The 23844-nt window shown below is 39.1% G+C and overlaps 1 protein-coding gene and 1 long non-coding RNA gene across 5 annotated transcripts in view; one reads left to right on the plus strand and one right to left on the minus strand.

Moving 5' to 3' along the window:
- Positions 1-23820, minus strand: part of LOC138025223 (tumor necrosis factor receptor superfamily member 16-like) — a 35131-nt gene extending 11311 nt beyond the window's left edge. Inside the window, exons 1-4 of one of the 4 annotated variants that reach the window (XM_068872432.1) lie at positions 23692-23820; positions 20958-21042; positions 12772-12969; positions 9015-9110 (exon numbers count right to left, since the gene is read on the minus strand). In XM_068872432.1, coding sequence (XP_068728533.1) covers positions 9015-9071 — 57 coding nt within the window. In that variant the 5' untranslated portion in view covers positions 9072-9110; positions 12772-12969; positions 20958-21042; positions 23692-23820. Of the gene's footprint in view, positions 1-9014; positions 9111-12771; positions 12970-15075; positions 15264-19390; positions 19464-20957; positions 21043-23691 lie in introns of those variants that run through there. The other 3 variants (XM_068872433.1, XM_068872431.1, XM_068872430.1) reach the window with 3 other exon arrangements.
- LOC138025203 (uncharacterized) lies at positions 1067-5371 on the plus strand. Its single transcript, XR_011127150.1, has 3 exons — positions 1067-1225; positions 4789-4856; positions 5213-5371. It is a non-coding gene; the product is annotated as an uncharacterized lncRNA (long non-coding RNA).
- Positions 23821-23844: the final 24 nt, after the last annotated feature.

Raw genomic sequence — 23844 nt, forward strand, 5'->3', positions numbered from 1 at the left:
CCGAGGCCTGGGGCCCGTTTCTCGAAAGTCCCGAAACTTTACGGGCCGTTTTCGGGTGTCACAAATCCGTTTGGATTTCAAGAACGGAGAGGATTTAAGTCTTCAAACTTCACAGTCCATTTTCTTTTCGTTACCTTAAAAGCATGTTAAAAGATCGGCTTTCCAAAACAAGCGGTTGGCAGTTTCATAAATGACTTTTCGGGCCTAAAAGGTCTTCGGGATTTTCGAGAAACGGGCCCAGGAGTGTAATTATTTGTACACTTTGAACTGTCGAGGTCAGTCTAACGCAATAAAATGAGATCCAAGTTACGTTGTGTAGACATCACAAAACGTCCCCTCTTGCGAAATGGCAATGCGTATACTTCTGTTGGACGTGATCTTTTGTGACAGTTAAGAAGACACTTTATGATGTCGAGACAAAGAAATATGAATCTCGTTATGTTGCTGTGTGAGGGCTAGTCAAAAGCAACAGGCGATTTGTTATTTCAATTCAACCCTTCTTTTAGGTGAGTGTAAGAGCGAAAGTTTTGTGATGATAAGTTGTGCACCATAATCGTGGAGAACTTGAACATACTACTATAAAAGCTTATCACTTCGGCAACGAGTGGTCAAGCCAGAGAAACTAAAAACTTAGCTTTCAAACAACTTCAAGCATCAAAGCCTAGTTCGCCTTGGCAAATGACTGAAGGTTGGTTTCAGCTATGCTACGTCTGATGACACTGCATAAAAATCTCGCGCCACGTTCTCAGCCGAGCAGAGGTGAATGAACAACGATCTCGTCAATTTGCTTTTTTCCCGCGCTTTTTTATTTGTATCACGATTGGCTCATTTTTTCGGCGATTGTAATTAGCAACGTCACGTATTTTCCTTTTTTTGCCTTTGTTCCTTTCGGATCGTCAGCTGACGCTGTCTATCTCAGCGGCCTTACGGCAAAGAGGCTTTCAGACTCGCCTATTAATACATTCCTGCAAGAGCACGTTTTCTTCTTCTGGCATCCTATACAAACTTTAACCCTTCCTACGGCTAATTTGTTACGTAACAAATGGTATTTATCAGATATCGGCTTTACAGGTTGATGTGTTGAATGCTCTGAAACCACTTCACATATGTTCCAACTATAAGATAATCAAGATGGATGTAAATATCTCGAACGCTTGCATTGTTGATAACGAAGCAAATTTGCCAAAAACGGTTTACGTTTTAGGACTTTTAGCTGCAAAACCAGGTCAGAAAAATGCTCTAGTTTTATTATGTTCATATGTTTCCCACGTGCTACCAACTGGGCAAGTCGGAAATGACTTCATTAGGTTACATGATTTCTTCAATACATAAACCCATCACGCTGTTTTCGCGTGTAATCTTGGCAGCAGGGCTGCGAAGTTATCACATGTCAAACAAAGCAACAAAGCGCAAATGTAATTTGAAATTCTTCTTGCACTGGCGACGACGAGATCGCACCCTTAAAAGGGTCAGGCATAAAGCCTTTGAACAAACTTTTTCTCGTCTGATAAAACACAAAGGAATGTCTCGACGTAATCATTTGCCTGAGGTTAGACTTGATAAAACACGTCAAAAACTCAAATGTCCAAGTTTGTATCGACTCAATTTTCTTGGCACGCAATTGTAACAAGGTGAAACGTTGCAAAAAAGCGAACTTCTGCTTTATGATATACATCGACTATAGCTTTTCAACGCAATGTGGTTTAGTTTAACCTGGAGGCCTTTTCCGGCAAGTTTCCGGTTGATGTCGAAATCTCTCAACGTGGTTCACCCGCGCGCAGCGAAAAGCCTCCGATTTTTCGCGAAGATCTTAACACGAGAAATTTTTGCATTGCATAGCTTGTGTATGATGCGCTCTCTATGAATTCCAAATGAGAGAATTAATTTCTGAAACGTTTTTTATAATACCACAACAAAACGTAACGAAACTACAACTATTCGCAGGTCGTATAAACAAACGGTTCGCGAATTTTCCTCAAACAAGTAATTTTCACTTCTTAAAGCCAAAAATAATAGGCTAAAAACGCAAACCTTTTCTTTGGCTTCAGTAACACCAAGCTGCGATACACGACTCCACAAAAACGTAACCGTTAAGTAAAGAAACCCCCATCTTCGAAGATACATTTTTGTTCGTTTTGCCTCGAACACAGTACTGTTAACATACGGTTACAGCTTCCAGAAACTAAATCCGCAATTTTTCTGCGCTTGTTGAGTTCACGCAAACTCTCTGTCAATCATTGTCTTTTTCAGACGTACATCTGTGTTCCTGGAGTTTGCTAAGACTTTAATACAATTCATCGAACTAATTAGCTGGCACGTTCAGGCAAGTCTTTGACGAGGCGACCAGTTTTTCATGGGGTTTGTAAAAATCACTTTTTTCCTATCAACTTTTTCGCCGTTCAAGTCCAACACAGCTTTTTCCTAATCCAGTTGTGACAGGCCAAAAATTTATTACGGACCGAAAAAGCGTACTATTTACAGTGAAAAGCAGGCGACATTTTTTTATCAATTTCTTCTTTCAACAACTATCAAGTAGTTTTTAAAGCACACCTATGCAAACGAGGGGTTTGGCGATGGACATAAAAATGCAAAGGGGTTATCAGTTATGTTGTTGACAAAATAATGCAAGCTCCTTCAGCTCAAACGCTCCTACAAGATCCAAGTTTCTAGTAAATTGCCTTGACCCGAGACCACAAAAAGAAGTTAAATCGCAAGTGCAATAAATTTTACATTGGTGAAAACTTAACTAGAGTTCCGTTGTGTTACTCCATGAACTCCATGAACTCCATGGCGAAGAGAGGCTATCCGTCTTTAACTGCCACATTAAACTGTCCTCACAAAATTATCCTAATCCATGTAGGCGTCAGGAAAACTATCGTTAAATGATGAAAATCATTAAGAGTTTGGCAATTTTTGAATGAACTGGTTAGTTTTGGAGTTTCCATTATGATCATATGCAGGAAGGAACATGTCACGTTTTGCTTACAATTGGAATAGCAACATTTAGCGAAGAAATCGCAAAGTTCTTTCAACGTAAAAATATTGAAAACTGCTTCGCAGGGTTGTGTAAATTCAGAGTTAATTTTTTTCCCGCAAATCTTTGTACTGAAAAACGCTGTGCTTTGTCAAAACAAGCACGCCGCGCCGATGTGTTGTAATGAAAAACTCTTAGCCCTGGTCCACACGATCAAATGTTTACTTATGCAATAATGTTTTTATTTGGCTGTGGTTAAGAGGCAGGCAATACATGTAATTGTTTCACCTTTGCCATGGTAATCTGACTTTACTTTAACTAAACACGATGGAAGACGAATTTGCATAACAAATACTTCTACACGTTCGGAAAAAGTCAGAGACCAAAATGATCGGGAACAGACGAGAATGGCGGACACAAAAGACGCTTCGATATCACTCTCACCTCCGAACACATGCGTTATTTCTCCCGTTTCTTCTGCTGAGTCTTAAACCCGTATCAAAAATAGAGCACTTTCGACATAGAATTTGGCTCACGCACAATGCAACAACCTGTGAAACGCATACGAGACACAAACCAAATATGATTGAAGAGCTAAAACAATATAAAACTAAAGAAAAATAGCTGAGAAAATAAGCAGAAACGTTGCCAGGTGCTCACGCCAAAAATTTTGCTCGATTGGACCAAACTCAAGAATTTTGAAAAGAAGACATATGAACGCACAGGATCGTTACTCGAAGCACCGGTTACAAATCCCGCGACTGACAAATTAACCACGCCACGGCTTTGTCCCCTTTATTCACTCAAATCTTTGCTCCTCGCCAAATTCATCTCTTTCACGAAATGTTAAATGCCACCCTGTATGTGCCTTAACACTCCCAACATCTTAGGTAAGAAGTTGGAAATTCAGTTGATTATTGGTCTAAATTTTACGAGATAAAAATCTAGGCGATGAGGAAATGACTAAATCACAGCTTTTTTATCACAGGAAATTCCCACTTCAAGGACTCTTTCAAAATAAACATGTCAATTAAGAGAAAGCAAACGATGACGTGTAGCGCTCTTAACTGTCGCGAAATAATTCCTCCACAATTACGAGGTGAGAGAATTGCAAAGCTGGAAGGAGAGCAGTCTTTTTTAGGGCCTCCTTTGAGAGCAAACCGATCTTCCCAAGAGCCAAACTTTCTAGCACTGCCTAACCAAATGTTTTGTCGCTGAAATAAGGATTTAAATTTAGTACCTTTTTTCTTAGGCAATAGACATCGGCAATAATTCATCTCCCCTGACCAACGATGACAAAAAAGAAAACGAAGGGAATTTTTTGAGCGTAGCCTGATTCATCATTTCTACCAACTCCCATCGGCCAAACTGCAGGTTCATGTGCCGACTGTGGCAAAAGCACGCCGTAATCCACCTCAACGTGGCTGTCGTAGATGTTTTGAGGTTTTCGAGTAAGAATTGAGCGGAAAATTAAACTGTATACAGATAATTTATTGGTTTGAATTAAACCGGAAGATATAAAAAACACTTTTAATGGAATAGCTATCCCTAATACATGTTTTGGACATTTGGAGGTCCCAAACAAGCTTACAAACTGCTGCTTTCGCCGAGACAACATTTCTAAGGTAGTGCAATTTCATTTTGCATAGACGATGTAAGCAAAAAAAAAGTTTACTAATAACTATTGAGCCATACTAGTTCCCTATCATGCCGTAAATTCCATTGTTGAAGCGAAAATGGTCGACGAAGCTTGCTTTGTTAGTTGGTGCATGCCAATTACCCTAGTTCAGTTTTAATCTGCGATCTTTTCTTAGGGGGCGAAAATCTGCGGACAGACTAAGAAACCTCATTCCCTAATAATCCTTTTAGGAATGAGGGGCAGGTTAGTTCAGTTTTGTGATTAAGCGAGCTCATTGACATTAGAATGATCGCCTACAGAGGAACATTTTTCTGTCTGCAATATACTTTATTTTAGTTTTAGATGTGCACTTCGATTATATATATTTGCAGTCAACTGGCAAATACAGGAAATCCGCCCGGTTGAGATTGCGTGCCACAATTAAAACGCATGGCTAAATGATTTACTAAGGGTCCTTTGCATTAAATTTCAAAGCACTTTGTTATTCTTAGAAAAAGGCTGTACAAAAATGTTTTACATGTAGAAGGCTGTAAAATTAGTTCTAGCGAGAGGGAAACCAAGTTCTTTAACCAATTTTAACAAAGGCTTTTGTGTTGCAGGCTTATGACAAGGTGGAAAGTATTTCGAACCAGATTAATCTTGTGTATTGTATGAGGTTAACATGTCACCAGCAGAAAATGAAAGCAAATGATCAATATTTCCCCTGTTTGTTATTTGTCAAGTGGGAGGGAATTAAGGCTTTCAAAATATGTAAATGAATTCACAGCATGCTAAAACTGAGCAACTCATACCATAAAAAGTCTGTTTTCTGTGACCTGTTCTTTTAAGCTTATAATTATTTTATGCAAATCAGCCGTGCAGAAAAAATTCTCAGTGTGACCAAATTTGGTTGCCATAGGGGCTAGCTGACCAGGCTAACTTGTACTCTGAAAATCAGCGCTTTTTCCCTTAGAAGAAGCCTTCTTCGTAGTTATCTTTACAATTGAATAGAGAATATCAGATAGATTCTAAAAGGTTTAAATCTAAAACAGTCAAGCAAGTCTTCCCACAGCTATCTATCTTCAATGCCATTTTTACTAGAATCATCACAATAGAATCATTAGTCACTACTCAAGCAATCTTTTGCATCTCTTGACGTCTTGCTGTTAAAAAACTATTTTTTCCTAACTATCCAAGACACAACTTTGGCCAACAACAAAGCTAGTGATAAATACAACATCAGAAATCTACTTCCTGGCAGGAGATGTTTGAAGTGATCGTTGAAAAGGGACGTTATTGCAGCTTTTTGTGCCAAACGAAAAATTCCCCGGCCTTTAATTAACTTTCAGGCACTCTTTAGATTCCCCATAACCCATGTGACAGATCCAGAGAATCGAGAAAGATGATGAAAACTCTGGTGTGTGCACATCCCCAGCCCCTTCCACCCCAACAAAAATTTACCCTAGTTGAAATGTCACCTGATACACTGCAAACTGCAAAATACACATCCACTTATTTCAATATGAATGGCATGTATTGTTGTATACCTCATTCTTCAAAGGTTGCTGGCACAAGAACAAAATAAAGGGCAGGTATTCTGCAGTTACTTAGGAACTTCACCAAAATACATTAAAAAGAGGGACCCCCTTGGCTGTCCACTTCCCTCCCCCACAAACAATCTCAAACTGCCTCTAGCCCTTACAAAATTAACCCACCATTCCCTGACCTTCAAAATAGTTGTTATCTCTAACTATTACTTTTTGACCATAGCAAACCAAGTTCAGAAAAACATCAAATTAAATTCTTCTCCAGGAGAAACAAAATGCTGTTTCTATATATACCAACCCCTTGAAACCAGAAGCTAAGTCAGATTTCAATCTGCCAATCATATCACAGATGTCAAATTATAAGCAGGGTATCTTCATAAGTGAATACTGTAAAAAGGACCATATCCGCTTAGCTGTTCCCCCTAACCCACCCTGGGCTACCGTAGCTATTTTCTGACCTTCAAAATAGTTGTTATCTTTGACTATTTCTGACCATTCAGGAAAAGATCAAATTGAATTCACCTCTAAGAAAAAAAAATTGTTTCTATATATACCGACCACTTGAAACCAGAACCTAAGTCAGATTTTAATCCGCCAATCATACGACAGATGTCAAATTATAAGCACGTATCTTCAGCTGAGCTTTTACACAAATATGTAATCCGTCCTTTCCCGTGTTTACTCGTACGTTATAATTGTTTTCCCGCCAGACAAATATTCGAGCATTCTTCACTTCTTCCCAAAAAAAAATGGTGTCCGAAGTTTGATCGATGTCACCGATACAAAACGACAGAACACTTGGTTTTACGTGCTTTACGCGATTCATTTTTCTGTGAAAAAGGGTCCAGCTGCGCTTCATACAAAGAACCGAGCATTTCCGGTTATGAAATTCGACACTGCAAACACGCAATTAAATATTTCACCACTTTTGCTTAAAAAAAAAAGGTTATAACTGCTCAGAATATTCAAAAGAAGACCAGGGAATCGTATGGCTCTTTAAATTTGCCACAGCTAGAACCTACAAGAGAGCCGCAAAAGGACAACAAAATTGTTATAAAACGTCGCAAACAAAATCGAGCTTGAAATGTGTATTTCTTTGCCACCACTTCAGTTAGAATGAACTTAAAGTTGAACGAATGATTAAAAAAGATATGGTCGTTGAATCTCGCTTTTAAGTGAAGAAAAATAAATTACAAAGGGATTATTTGTTGATAGGTCAAAACAATAATAAAGAATCGATTGGTTATCAGAACAAAACGCTATCTTAATTAACCGAAAAGTGCTCATTTCATCTGGAACTTGGATTCCCTTTAGAGTTTTACTTACTAAAACAACTTGCGATCCACTGAAAATTCGATGTTAAGCAACGAAGCGATGTAAACAAATATATTCTTTAACGCAGCACTTTGCACTTGCGTTCGGGTAGGAGTGATATCTCAGCTATGCATTATCCCTTTCTGCGTTCACAATAAACATTCGACCTTCTAGATCTCATTTTTTCTGCCACAGATTGTACGCCTCCGTATTGTTTTGTACTGTAGCGTTAACGTAATCTTTTGTCTTACGGCCGGCACGCTATCACACGAGCTGCACAGCTTGGAGCCGATTTCCGAGCTCTTGAAACAAGTAAACAATTTACGCTTTGCGCGCTGCTTTGTAAAATTCCCACTCAACTGCGACATTAAAACAGAAGCAATGAAAAGAATTTAAACATTAATTGTTGATTGCTATTATTAACTTATTGTTGTTCAAAAGCAAGTTTAAACTCATCCTAGGATACGTTGCTGCTGTGTAGCGATCTTGAATATGCATCTGTTTACACGCCACTTTGTTCAGCATAATATATATTTACTCTCATGCAAAATGACAGAGGATGAGTGAGATGAGGAAACTAATTCTAACGCTCTACGTCTCGACTTTGCGTTCTTCAACTAAATTACCCTCATCGTGCCGTTATCGCCCCACAAATCGAAACCAAAGTTTATCGAAAGGATTTGTCAAATAGATTTGTCCTCCGGGCAATTCAATGACTGTCCAATGTCTGCTTCGAGTAACAGATTTGCCGAAGCTTTGCGGAAAAGGTCGATCGTTTCATAGTTTGTATTTGCAAACATGTCTGATATTAAACCCAGCTGAGTTCTCGAATGTGTAAATTATCACTTATTCTGTGACTGAGAAGTGATGATGGTTAATCAATGCAAATCGAGAAATCAAAACAAGCCCTCCTCTTTACAAATAACGATTATATTCTATACAATGAAGAATGCATTCATATACCTAGGTGCCCGTGAAAATGCAATTCTCTTCTGCTTATTCTCTGGAAAGCGCAATTTCGTTTGTCGTCCATTTGCAGCCCAGCACGGTGGCCGATATATTAGACTCGGTGCTATTAAATTACGGATCGCTATGCGCTGAGCATATAGTTTATTTGGAACCATGTAACATCCGAACAGAAATGCAGCGATCAAGAAAACCAAAGAGAAGGAAAATGTTGATATGGATGAGAACACATTACAAGGTATTCCGATATTGACAACGTCGTGCTCATTTCGCGAGTCCGATGTGGAAGCGAGCAGTAGGTGCGACGAAATAAACAACGAATAAACTTCCGTTGTGAAGTTTCTGTGCTTTAAAACTTTCATCCGTTATTGCAAGTAGTTTCCTGAGCGAAATTTAGCGCCAAGGTTTACCTAGAAATGCGCAAAATCGAAAGGAACGAGATAATACTTAACATACTCCCACGGTCGCCAGCTAGGTCGATCGATCAAGTTATTGAAGCTTTGAAATAACAGCACAAAACATACCGAATACATCACAAACAAATCGCCGTGGGTTTCAACTAAAAACTCAACAGTAAAATTATTATTGTACGTACCGTTATCAGGAAGAAACATCCCACAACAACGAAGTGAGCAGCAAAAGCTCGTGGCATGCTCGCTCCAGCGCCACTTGTAATGAAATCTCTTCAGAGCTGGAAATGAAATTTTGACCCCACGTGAATACGGGAATTTTCCCTCGTGTGTATGATGTCATTGTTTTTTTGGATACTCATCCCTTTTCGCGGGTCATGTCCCCGTAGGGACGACGCAGACCTAATCCTAACATTACTATTCTTTTGTTGACTTTAATGAAGTTATAAATCTAAAAATGTTCCTTGAGAGGTTGAAATTTCAAAGAGAACGGGATTGCGGGATTTATTATTACGGGATTACAGGATTTACTCTGCAGGATGGGACCCACAAGGACGATGATTCTTGACAAAAGTTCATTTGATACAAGTCGAGGCTACAAGTACTGATCTGTGAAAGGGGATGTAGTCATACACTTTATGGCTGTTGATAGGTGAGACAAATAGGTTGTGATTTTATCTATTCAAAGTGTCGCACAACGTAAACAAGAGCAGGAGACAAAAATGTGCTTGTCTTAAGCGGGTTAATCACCTGGCCCCAGTTTTTCGAAGGGTGGATAGCGCTATCCACTAGTGTTTATCCGCTGGATAGTGATTTATCCGGTGGATATCATTATCCACCTTTTGAACAACTGGGACCTGAGGTTAGATCAGTTCACTCGCTCTTAATTTACTTTACATTTAAATTCCAATCCTAGCGGTAAAAGATTTTCCCCATCGACACGTTTTCCCAATAGTTTCCCCGCATATCATGTGTCGTATACCCGTATTGAACTCGATCAATATCGCCGCCGCGCTCATTCACCCTGTAACAATACTTACTGCCTTTAGCCATCGTAGTTTATTAAAAATGAAGCGCAAACAGCGGCCTTAAACAAAGTAGAACACAGTAGTTCACTTAACTTGACGGTCGTATGATCAGCAACGTTCACTGTTCAAAAATAGAATTTCAGACGGTAAAGTGATTATTCATAAACGGCAGCTTAGAAAGGGCCATAGGCTCAGGGCTCTTATTTTGGCGGAAGGATTTTTGTCAGCCGCTTATTTCCTATTTCCTTTACTTTCATTTACATAAGGTTCGAATCTGTGTCATAAGCATATTTTCCTGTTTATTAAGCATCAGTGCTCTTTCCGATGATGCCGCTACATTGGATACGGAAGAAGTTTCCACACAATTTTTGGGCCTCACTAAAGGGTGTTTTTAATTTTTTTTGCGATTTTGCGTAATTTGCGCGGCGTAGTTCGTTTAGGTTAACTGCTAAAGACAATCCTGAATGGTTTTAAAATGTATCATGTATCTACAATCTTGGACAAAACTCTTGGGAAAAATTCCGGCTTAAACAACATTTGACATGAACTTACAAAAAAAGTCTATTGGTCCCCTACCCCTTCCCCTGTCTCCCATGCCAATGTTGATAATTTGGTGCAAAATACTGTGCCCAGTGGATTAGGGGTTGGTGAAAAGTAGGGAGAATTTAATCTTTTGTCACTAAGACGTTTTAGGGAATGAGCATTTTTTATAGTGGTGTGTCACATCGCCCAACTGGTTTTGTCCAAGAGCAAGAGTCCATCACTCTTACTAAGAGTTACAATTTATTCCCCATCGTCACCAATCCCAAAATGCAGTTTTTTGGGGGCGGGAGGGGAGGGGGTTATTTGGATTAAAACATTGGATATCCAGTTCACTGAAGCATAATACAGTCCAAAGAGTAAAAAACTTGTACAGAGTGTTTTCAGGTGACATCACGGCGGCCATATTGTTCCTAAACAATAGAAGGGCGGCCATGTTGGTGTACCCAACTAACCCTCCGGGAATTGACCTCTATTATCATGCAAACGTTTTCTTTTGTTTTGATGCAAAAACAAGGTTACTGATCATGTGAGTGAAAACACTCTATTGTTCTAATTAAAGAACCCCAAAACGTATTGCATTATCGGATGGATGAATAGACTATAGTTTCGTTGAACAGCAGACTGACTGACACACCCTTAATGAACTAGTTTCAAATTGAAGTCTCCTTGGCGTGTAGTTGAAATGTAATGGTTGCCAACTAGTTCTCATCACTTTATATACGGATCTTCGTCAAGTGCAGTAAAATAAGTTGTACCATTGCTGGCTGCGCTTTCTTTCAACTGATGAAACTAACATTTCACCTCTAGATGTTCACTGTCTAATTTGGTAAATAAGTGAATGGCTTGAACGAAAATTCGGATTTCGCGGTGGGTTCACTACTGAGTAGTGCCATACACTTTTGTGAGGGCAGTATTCACGGTGAATATTTCTCGAGCAAGCGCTGAAAGGTGCTTAGAATATGCGAGGCGTTTACTGTTCTAGAGGAAGACTGAAGTACCCCCAGGGCGAAGGGGGGGGGGGGGGGGGCTTGTTCCCTTATTCCCTTTAAAAGTTTGCTTGTGTTCCCTTGTTCCCAAAATTACTTGCAAACTCGTTCTCAGCTTTTTTATTGCTGAAATGAGTTATGTTCCTTTGTTCCCTAGGATATTTTGTCTCTTTTCCCCTGTTCTCCAATTCAAATTAGCCATGTGCCCTTGTTCCCTGGGAGCTGGAGCCCTGCGGCGTTGTCCTGAACAGCGAACTGGCAAGGAAAGAAACTGTTTTCGGCTGCAACCAAACCACATTGTTTTTGAAAGATGAAGCACTTTCCCACCTACTTAACAAACACAGCCGTCTACTACAAAGCCTTCTCTAGTCGTTTGCATAATAAATCAGCGTGGGATTTTGCGTCATTGCTTGTGTCGCGTGCTCGATCAAGCCGCGAGAGTGTGGATTTTCTTGACTGAAGCCTAAAAGATTAAACAGCTGCTGGATGATTAATTGCACAGGAGGTCAGCTGAACACAGCGCCTCTTTTTTTCATGTCACTATTGGTGTCGTTTAACATGGATGAGGCGTTCCGTACACTTGAAGCTCTTTTCTTTAGTCATAATGATTTATGTCCCTCACCCTAAAGGATTATGGTGGCCATATCATTTGAACTGGTATTAGGGAAACATCTGCTTGGTTTGTTCACCTTCTCTCTCTCCCTCGCCATTAGTCGGAGTATCATGATAGAAGGAAACTACAAGTCACTCAACGCAACGAATTTTGCTTCGAGTTCTAAGTTGACATAACCTCCATTCAAGGGGCCTCCACCCTGTACAGGATTCCCATACAAATGCTAAAATTTGTAGCCCTTTTCTTATTTTTTTTTATTTCCACTCTCAACTCAAGCATGGGGAAAAAGTGGTTGATCCACCAAAGCGTAGCACGTAATTACAGGTTGTAACCCTTTATAGGCTAATATAGTAAAGGAATGCGTGATATAAACTTCACTACTCTAGTTCAGTACTATGCTCTACTTTGCTACAATAATTTCAATCAACTGTTGTCTGCAAATGCAACAATCTTCGGTCGTCCAAGGCTGTGAACTTTGTCGGTAACCTTAGGAGTTAAAGCATTAAAGCATTTAAAATTATGCCTTTTGTCCCATTCTTGAGGTACCCAATAAGATATATGACCCCACTCTTTAGATTCTTCTAAACTTAAAAAATTAAAAAATTAAGCAAAGGCCAAACCCATTTGAAGCAAAATCGAGTTCGCACAGAAAATCTGAATCGATTTTTTGTGTGTGGGTGTGTGTGTGCTTTACCGTAAACTTATACCCTTGTCACCATGACGATAGCTTTAGTTATCGTTTAATAAAAGAAGAAAAATTTAGAAAACTAACCTTGATACAAAGCTTCATCTGGAGCTTGCGAGCCTTTTGCTATTTGCGTTCCTTTGTGGTTTTTCGAAGCTTTCTCATGGAGACCAACGGCCGATATTTTGAACGAAGACGTGACCAGCGTAACTTTCTTTGGAGAATCTCCTCGCACTCTCTTCCTTCTCTCCACGATTGAAATTCTGTTGTTTCTATGTGTATTCCCTTCGAAATGAAAGCGAAGCAAACCTTTGACACTGGAAGAATTCGGGTGTATTTATAAGGTACAGAAAGCACAAGACATTGTCTGTATCACGACGATGTCACAAGAAGGGTGTCATAAGATATCGTGAAATTTGCTCGATGCGACAAGCAGGTCACGATAGTTACCCGCTACATCACGAGACACACCCCATAACCAGAGATTCTGAAGACGATTTCATTGTTGGGCCTCACTGTGTTATGACCACGTAAAGAAAATTCATGACAGAGAGAGAATTATTGCAATGAGCAAACAGCCATCAATCGAGCCTGACCGTCCGTGACATTTTTTTGGCTACAAATAGGTCGTGTTCGCAAGGAAAACAATTGAATACTCATCAGGCACTTTTAAATACCAGGGCAAGAAAACAAGGCAGTCAGGAACTATTATTATTTTGGAGAGAATGACATATCACAAAGTAAACTAACACAGCTGAAAAAGACGGGGGCCTTAACTATCACAACTGCCCGATACGTACGTGATACGGTAAAGCAGCATGCAAATTTGTTTATTATTTCCGGAGGCAAGTGAGTTCGGAAACAACCCTCGGATTTCTTATCATTTGTTAATTTGCAAATTTTTGAAGTAGTCCTGCTTGGTCGCACGCCGAAATGTCTCACCACGCGTGCTTGTGAGTACAAAATACCTCTTATATACAATGGTTTTTCCTGAGCAAGAAATCTTGGAGAGTTTTTTTCCGGAATATGGCTTATCAGAACACCCTTAAATCGAATTTTTTTAGGTAGTATTAATTTCAAAGATATCAATACATCTTCATTGTCGATGACAGACATCGCAGTCTGAAAATGACAAGTAAAATACCCTTATTAATCAAGTTAACCCCAGTTTCGAAATTCTTTGTCATCCAGCACATTCTTAGCAAATTTAAACCTAACATTTAGTACAAATTCGGACCCGAAAAAGTTGTCTCGACCACTCAATCTTGTCCTATGTTCTCCTTTAATTGCAGTAGAAGATGAAAGGTTCTTTTGATTTCTTCCCTGGATTAAGCACTCTAACAATTTTCATTTGTCAGTTGATTTGTATTGCATTTGTGCTCTACTATCTTCCTGACCACCCCTTTTGGCATGGGGCTGTCGTTCACACCCGTTTTTCGAAAGTTCCGAAACTTTTCGGGCGTATTTTGGGAACGATAAACCACTTTGTATCTTCAAACACTGGTCGCTTTCAAAGCGTGAAACTTTGCAGTTAAGATTTTCTTTCTGGTCTTTTAAAGTCTGTTGAAAGGTCAGCTTTCTGAAATAGTCGGTGGATCGTGTTTAACTTTTTACCGGATGCCCGTTTCTCGAACGTCTCGAAACGTTTCGGTTGTTATAATTCACTCTGTATCTTAATTAAGAACGGTGAGATTTTAAGCCATGAAACTTCTATGTCATTTTAATTTTTGTTATCTTGAAAACGTGTTAAAAGACCATCTTATCAAAACAAGCGTATGAAAGGTTCCTATATGGTTTTTTTGAATTCGGCCCGAAAGTTTTCCGGACTTTCGAGAAACGAGTTCCTCAGTGACCTGATGAAGTGCACTTGAAACTTGATGATATCTTCTGATCCACACACATTACTGCTCAAGATGGTAAGTGATAGATTTCAAAGTGGGTAATATTAACTTGCATGGACCAAGCCACTTGAAGTTTGCATGCATTGGAACAAAAATTTTAACGAAACTGAAGCCAGACTTTTATGCCAGTAAATATGGAAAACCCGCGGGCGGATGAAATATTTTGTCGGTTGGTGGGTTACTGGTACAACCAACTTGAACTTGAAATAAAAATTATATCAAGAACTCCCTAGCATTATAAAAGGAAATTGAATAAACGACTGACTTACTAACTTACCTAGTTATACGAATAATTTACTAATTAATAGATTGAAATGTAAACTTTTTCTCTGGTCACCTTGTTTTGCAATTAATTAAGCTGTTAAACTAATAAAATTGCTGTCGAACTGTTGTTAAATTGTAATAGCAACTGTTAATAATGGGCCGTTTGGTCCATATACATAAAACACAAGTCCTTTCTTTTATCATTCCGTGACGTTAACTTAGTTACCTGGAGGGCCTTTGTATACGTCTCAGCTGCTGTGTACTGAAACCGTCCCCTTCTCAGGGCGAGGTTTAGTATAGTTTGTATTCTGCTCAATCTTGCCTTTGTTATCACCACAACTTGTTTCTTGGCTTCTTTTGCCGACTCAAAATGTTTGACCATTATTTTCGTTTAAATAGCAGTTGACTGTGATACGTCTAAACACGACCATATTAGGAAGTTACAAACTGCACTGATAAAATTTCGTCTTTGCTCAAAATTCCAGTCATGCACTTCGTACTTTAGACGCACGTTGCAGTCTAGCCTTGCATAACTCTTATTAACAAGCCACAAAGCGTCGATACTTTAGTATAGCAGAAATTTGATATCACGTATATTGAAACTTCGTACTTTCGGCTCTTTAATACTGTATTTACTCCTGTCCTTGGGCCAAATAGTGAGGAAGTATTCATTGAATATCGATTGAACAGTCCTTAACTGAGTAACTGCTTAAAAAAAACTTCTGAGACTGAGATAGTAAAAAACTAAGTTTGAATCAGTTTTAGATGAATGGCAAGATAAGATACGGACCCGATACCCGAAGTCGAAGGCAACCCGATGGCTCCAGCGACCTTTTTCATTAGCCTTTACCGGGAGCCCGCATGAGTAGGAGCTTTCCACTCCCATACAGGCCCTATAAGTCAACCTTTTCGCGTATTGTTCTATTTTTGGTTCTCCGGCTCTGCACGAACTGTGGTTCGAATGACCAATTAGAATCAAGTAATTGTCAAACGAAGACAAAAATAGCAAAAAGGTATCCAAATTGGTGTAAATTCATGTCAATATGAGTCTCCCGCTCAAGGGTTACTTCTAAAAATAGAGAGAAACGCTCAAAGGTTGACTCAAGGATACAGTGCATAAGGAGGCTCCTCCTACTAATGAGCTCCTGATTCTACAGCAAATTACTCCAACTACTACTCCAATCCCGTTTCGTGCATAACGTGTCCCCAGTGATACTGGTACTCACTTTACCTATCACATATGGATGCAAAGCTGAGTGAACTTTGGAGCGCACGAGTTGTGATTCGAACCCGGAGCGCCTAGATGCAGTCCTCGAGCGATATCCACTACGCTTCGCACACTGCCCGCGAGTGACGAATGAAGGGGTAACGATTCTAAACTGAGAAACTGCGGTGCTGCACCGGTGTGGAGTGACACACGAAAATTTGGTTTAGAGTGATAAAGGTTTGCGAGCTGACGGTTCAAGCGTTAGCCCTTCGTCAGAGCGCATGGCTAAACGAATGGCTTCGCTCTGACGAAAGGGCTAATAAGGCTCGAAACATCTGGTCACAAATATTTCTACAGTGGTTGATATTTCCTTCATCGACTCGTTTGACAAAAACCAAATCAAATCATTGTGCGTTTGAATTTTAAGTGTATTTATACACTGTCAAATACGTTTTTCTACATTCACAGTTTTCTCAAGTTATTTTAACGCAGATTCCTATAGAAACGCTGTTATTTCGGACACGGGTTAAGGCCTATTCTCCCTATATCTCAGTATTCTACGACGAGTTTTCAAGCCATAAAATAGTGATTTTGCATTTTTTTCAACCTTAAAAACCAAATTTAAAAGACCAGTTTTTCAATACAGGCGAATTGCAGTTTCAGGCGCCGGCCCGAAGAATTTTGGCACCCTCGGGAAACGGACCCCTTCTTTTTCAAGTGCTGAAACATAAAAAGTTGAAGGCTATGTGCTATGATTTCGATTACGCATGTTTCAAGGTGACCCATGCGTCGTTCCCAATTATCTTAGAAGTATCGATCACTTTCGAAATAGTCACATTTTACCCGCACAATTAAAGGTTTCCTGACACCTGTTAAGCTCACTTGAATGTGGAATTATTCTCCCTCCATTTGAACTATACCCTGCGAGCAGAGTCTTTTTCGATCTTCCTAGGTAAGTCCGCGATCCAAGTGATCTTGGATGAGTGATCCTTTTTCGGATCATCCCGAAGGTGAATGCAATTAAATATGCTACCTGTCTCCTGCATCCTGATTGTTTGTGTTCAGTTTATATCGGACATCGGGAGTACGGAAGACACTCTCCATAGAGTAGGATCTTCCGGCCGAGACTGAAGTTATCTCTCGTAATTTTGTCCGTCTTACACTATTTAGACAGTTTCGTGAATGATCCCAGAACGGAGACGTTAAAACGTCTTTAAGGCTCGATTCACTTTTTCCCGTTTGTTTTCAATAGCGATGAAGTTCGAAATGTGCTGATTTCAAAGGAAGAATTTGCAGTTGATCGCATTTCAGTTTTGAGATGGTTATATGAACATGCGGATGTTGTCAAATTTCTCTTACACATCTCAGATATTTGTAACAATATCTCGAAATTCCGAAATTCCAATTTCAATTAAATTCGCATACAACTGATCCATGCATGAGAGTAAATACTAATGTAGTTGTGATACCCTTGGGAAAGTTGTGGACCTCTAAAAGAGCGGATGGTATAGTCTACAAAACCTTATCGTAGAGTCATTGTGTAATATATATTATAAGTTACCGAAGTTTCATATAAAATAAGCAGAAGAGGAACAAGAAGAAGAAAGAAAGACTGAAGAACGGAAGAAAGAAAGAGAGAAAGAAAGAAATAAAGAAAGATAGAAAACTCTTTGACTCTTTGAGTATTGCCGAACGCAAACTTGAAGATGGCCGCGAACAAATTCTTCTTTTGTCTTTGGGTTAATTAGCCTGACTAGCCTCGTTAACACGTGTAAAAGTGAAAGAATTTGGGCTGTAAAACGAGGCTATTCAGACTAATTTTCACAAAGACAAAAAAAATTAATTTATTCGCGGCATTTTTTGTGCATGTCATCTCTGTCCTCCTTCGCCTTATATGAAGGCATTCGCGTCCTACGTGTTGGTGTCAAAGTACAGCGAAGGAAATTTCCGTGGTATAGCTTTGATTCTCTATTCAAAACTCATTTTAGGCCTCAATGAACCTAAATAGTCTTTGGGAGCCGTCACCTAACCAGTATAATCGCTTCATAGCAACTCTCTTCAATCGGAGCATTACGCGTTCTTGTGGTAGCTATCCACTCCTCTAATCAGTTGAGTCGGTCCAGCTATGAATTACTTAGGTGTGGACCTTGGTTAGCTAGCCGGGTATCTGGTGAAAAGTAAGGCTTTCAATATAAAGGCGAAAAAAAACGTAGGGGCCTTACCAACGTAGTTATTGAGACCTCTTCATTCTGCTCACGAAAAGGAGAAATAAGCTTGAGATTCTGTAGTTGATGAAACGTTTAAATTTATTGTGTGTAAATCATGATTTTCCTGTTGCCTGTCAAGATTTGACCTCACAAATTGTAAGCATTTAATTTGGAAAAGAGAAGTTCTACTTCTTTATATATAGGAACAAACAAACAAAAAGCTTTCTACATATCCCAGTCAAACTACCACTATATCGCTCTTGAAGAACAACATCAGCATGGCTTTTGCGTATGTTTCTCGAAGAACCGGAAAAGGCTTCGAAACGTTTCGTCTCTTGTTCATGTGCGACAATCCCATTTTTTGAAAGAAAATGAAATGAATTTTTAGCTTGAAACATTGCTATTCTCTTGGTCTTTTCAATCTTTCAAACATGTTAAAAGATCGGTCTTTTAGAACAAGTATGGCTCTTCGGGCCTAGGACGTTTTCTGGGCCGTTGTGCACAGTTTTCTTAAGCTAAGAGCGGCAGCTCATCGGTTCCTCTAGTATAATCAATATGTGCAACAATTTGTAAAACTCTTTCTCACATTCTGTACTGTAGCATGATACAAAACCGAAGTACATAGAAATCAATGTTTTAAACAATGAAGCAGAAGAATAAAACAGCGCAAACTCCACTGATTTTATGAACAACATTTCTTAAACCAAAGATCTGTTGTTTCTATACCGCACTATATGGTTGTTTCGTGCATGCAACCTGTTCCTTCATCAGAGAAAACATACACCCAATGGTTGTTCTGGGTCTGATTGGTTAAAACCGATGGATCACGGAATCTACACGCTTTTTGCCGGAATAAGTGGATCTTTTTTGCGTTGTCTGTTTACCGGCACAGATTTTTTTATACCACCTTCCACTGACATATTTACTTTCCGTGACTAAACAGAACAACAAGGAGACCAAGCTTTTACCTGAAATAAGCTTAAGTGCTATTTCATTTGGAAACGAAGCACTAAAAGTTGGAAAGAGCCGGTGTGATAAGATATGTTACTAAAACGTAAGACTTTTAAAGGGTTAAATAAAAGGCAATTAAAGAAAATTCTACAATACTTGATCGTAATATCACTTACGTCTCTCGAAGTTTGGCGTAGGCATGTAGAATGCTTCGATGGATCATATGAGTCGCTTTTGGTTTGCTGTGACGTTTTATGTTGTGGTAAAAAATCGCTTGGCAAACCATCATTTGCGCCATACATGTGTAGTGCGGTCTTCTGATTGGTTCATTTGAAGGAAGCAAACTTTGGACCTACTCGAAGCCACGTACATATAGTGTTTTGCAAGGACAGGTTAAGCTTAGGGCCAAGGTTAATTAACCAAGGGTAGTTTAATACAAGCAACGAAACAGTTGCTCATTCATTAATAGATCAATAGCGATTAGTGAAGAAAATCTCAGATCGCATTTAATTTGGGCGTGGCAGACAATACTTCGTCGTTCATTAAAAATCACGCACATAGTCCGCAGTGCAAAACAATTGAATTCTGAATGTTGAAGTCTTCCCACATGGATCTTTTAAGCGGGCAATTAAGGGTTTCAGTGCTTACCAGGGAAATTACCTACAAAAAGGGGTTCGGAAAGGGACGTGAGTACTTAATCGTAGGGAAAACCCCTAAGTCGTTTCAAGACATGATAAGAACCAAAAGAAAATAACTGAAATGGTGAGATATGTCAAGGACACTTGAGCATTTGTAGGCGGGGGATAAAAAGACAGAGGGTATGAAACAACATTGGAATATTACTCAGTCATGATAACAAGCAACACGGCGTGACTCCAAGTCACGTAGCTTCACTTCATGTAGTTGAACCTTAAATGGTTCACAAACGTTTAAGCTCAGTCAGTTTTGTAGCACAGGGTTAGGGCCATCGTTGGTTTTAGGAGCCTAACCGTATTTAATTAATTAAACAGCCTTGACAGAATAAGCAAGTATGGCACTTCTCCATGTCACACAGCTTCGTTTTACACAGTCGGACATTAATATCGTAAACTTAAAACGTAATTAATAGATTTAATTAATATCGTAAACTTAATCAGATGTCGAAAACATTCGGTTTTTTTTACCTTAAAAGAAAAATAAAAAAATGAGCTAAATCACTTTTGTAGCACATGATTAGGGTAGTTGTTAGATTTAGGATTCTAAACGGTTTTCAAAGGCCTTAGGAAGCATTTACGCAGTGCTCCTTTCTCATTCAAGGATTTCATTTACTTTTTGAACACCCTCTCGTGTAATGTGGTTGGTTTTTGGTGTAGTGCATCCAATGGAACAACAGATAACTTTCACACAATATATGCACGCTCACGCTTAGTATCCTTCGCTCCTTTCGAAAAAAATAAGAAAATTTGCCTTACATAAAATTTACCCTCGTAAGTATTGCGTATAATAATAAGTTCAGTGTAATATCAAGGGCCGTGCCAATCAAACGTCGCACCCTAGCGAATTCCTCACAACTGGCAAAAATCAATGTTTTGTCGTTTCTTGCCTATTGGATGTTTGCTTATGTTGTTCAAAGGGGCTTTCAGTCAAGAATCGAGAGGACCTTTTTTTCTCAGTAAAGTTTTTAATCAACCCTGAAGTTATGAAGCCACAGCTCTGTCAACATTTACCACCTGCAAGACACGTGGTCCAGATGACAAGCCTTACCGTTCAGCGATTGTTTATCCCATCCATCTGCTAATGCAATATTCAACGCTTTGCCCCTTCTTCTTGAAAACATCTGTCATTTTACCTGCATTGTGTGGAGGTTTTAAAACAAAGAATACGGACAAGGATCTCAGACTGTTTACAATCTGGTAAAATTTGTGGTGATTCTGCTACTTTGTGGCCGGGCATGTGCCCATTGCTGATCATTGCTGGTTTGACGAAAATACTGTGTGTGCACGTTAAAAAGTGAACAAGAAACAATGAAGTTGAACTACTCTATATGAGACTGCAAATATTTTGCACGAAGTGGTTTTTAGCAGTCATAGTAATAATAATAGTAATAAATTATTGTGCTAATGATGATGATGATGATGATGATGATGACACTAAAATATTCATAAAAAATTTCACCATGAGATGGAAGTGTCTGTAGGCATCTGGTCAGTATCCATTCCCATTACGTTTCCAATACTTTCTTTAATACCTGAGGAACCTGCCAACTAATGCGACGACACTCCAAGGCCTCGAGACCTTTGGTAATACTTTTTTGCACATTCTGCGACACTTCTAAAAACCTCCGATTTCTCGCTGAAGATTTTATTAGTTTTGCGCTTTTTCTTTTTCTTTGCTCTTGAGGCCCAATGTACAGGCTACGTTTTATATGAAGCTTATCCAGGAAAACAATTTGTTTTGTTGTGTACAATTGGTTGGTCAATGTGGATATTAAAAGTCCCACAACAGCTTTACTGCGTCTTCTTCAAGCACGGGCGGGGGGACCATGATCCTACCGTATTTTGCGAACACACATCTCTCTCAGAGAAGTTCAAGTGAATGTCGTGCTTCCCCATACGCGATACTTTATATCGACTTTTATATGTTACATGTTATTATTATTATTATTATTATTGTTGTTGTTGTTGTTATAACCATCATTATTGTTATAACAAATGATGATCACTGGTACATAATTTCTTTTATAAAACGAATACCACGATGAATTAATATGGGTAAACAATTATTGACCATTGAAATTAGGGAATTACTCCACTTGCGTTTTGTTCAAAATCAAATAATTTCCCTCCTCTTTATGGGTGACAAATTACGTTCAAATTACTGCTGGAAAAGTTGCCATGTCAATATTGTAATCTAATATGTGAATTATAAATTAACGCTGAAATTTCGCTCCAAAACTAGGGATTAATTTGTCACACATGTCATTAAGGACGTTCGCGCCCAAAATGTTCCCACGTACAGATTTTTTTCAAACTTGCCAGGCAGAAAGGTAATGATCTACTTTTGCCAAAAAGGCAAAAAAATGGAGGGCCACCGTGCTCGTTTTCGAGATAAGGTGCATTTTTAGAAGCTTGCGTTTTATTTTAAGACGATCTTAGCCTACAACTGTCAGCAATAAAAAATGCTGCATTAGTGAAATTTAGATCAGGTAAACGCACCCAATTCAACATAACTAATATAACTAAATAAACTTTTGCAGCTGATGTCTTTTTCTGAGGTGAAATAGACCTTGCAAAAACAATACGTATTAGTCTAAGAAAGAAAACTTTTGTAGCACAAGAGCATAAAAGGCAAAATATTTGTAACTTCTCACGTACAGTTGTTTTTTGTTAAAATGGACGAGATCAGGAAAGGAAGTGATCTACGGAAAGAAAAATGGGGGTCACCGAGCATTCAAGAGAGTAAAATCGCTGCGAAGTTCTCAAAGCGATTGTGTAAACACATTGTCACGTCATTGCTTGACATTTCCGAAAAGACCTGGGTCCACAGCTATCCCATGATGCCACAAGCGACCATTTGCCCGAGGGAGGATCAAACACTGGCTCGAGGCCATGCTTGTTTACATTCGTGGTCTACGATGCATGACGTGTGCGTGACATGCGCGAGAAAATGCGCAGTAGCAATGGGCGCGAACGTCGTTAAGTTCAACATGTTCAAGAAAGAAAAGCAAGAATTGCATATAAGAGAAAACGAATTAAAAATAAAATGAAAATTAATGATAAAATTGAATTCTGTATTATTATTATAATTATTATTATTATTATTATTATTATTATTATTAACATCATCATTAACATTGTTATTGTTACCAACATATAAATTGTTATCTACCTAAAAGATGATAATTTTATAGAATTGAGAATTAACAAAATTGACTTGGCTAAGCCATCAGGCCCTAGTTGTCCAAAGGGCAGATAACTTTATCCAGTGGATAAGTCGCTATCGAAAGGGAAAGATAGACTCCACGTGGAACGTTGGCAAATGTTTTCGTACAGAGCTTTACAAAGATGCGCCGTGAAGAGTGGATGTTCACAATTACTTGAGCAAATGCTGAAATCTTTGCACATAGTGAAACTGTCGGATAGTGACTTATCCATCCAACAACTGGCCAACTGGAGCCAGATTTAAGTCTTAAACAGGAATTCTCTTGAATGTTCACTCAGATGTACATCCCCAGTTAGACAAATTTAACTACACTTACTCCCTTTAATTCCAACCAGACTAAGTACCAGCCCTTGAAAATTCCAGCTGAGCTTCCGTTTGTTGATAATTGCGAGCTACTTAGTGGCATGACTGGTGTTGTACCCATAAATCACTTCATCTGACGTACGTTGTACAACGTAATTTAAGAGGCGCAGGGTCCTGAGTCTTTCCAAAAGTCATGGATCAGACGTTTCCAGAAACGACGTTTACCTTACTACATGATTATACTAAATTTTACCTGCAAAGCGGTAGCTGATATACCAGTTTCTCCTTCCTCTGTCAACGGTCCCATTATTGACGGGTCTCAAAGCGGCTTTGGATTACAGATGCGATAAGCATGAAAACAAACAAGACATCTTGCTTACCTCAAGACAAATGCGGCTGGACATGA

This window comes from Montipora capricornis, chromosome 12 (genome assembly GCF_036669925.1).
Source record: "Montipora capricornis isolate CH-2021 chromosome 12, ASM3666992v2, whole genome shotgun sequence".
NCBI classification, from domain to species: Eukaryota; Metazoa; Cnidaria; class Anthozoa; order Scleractinia; family Acroporidae; genus Montipora; species Montipora capricornis.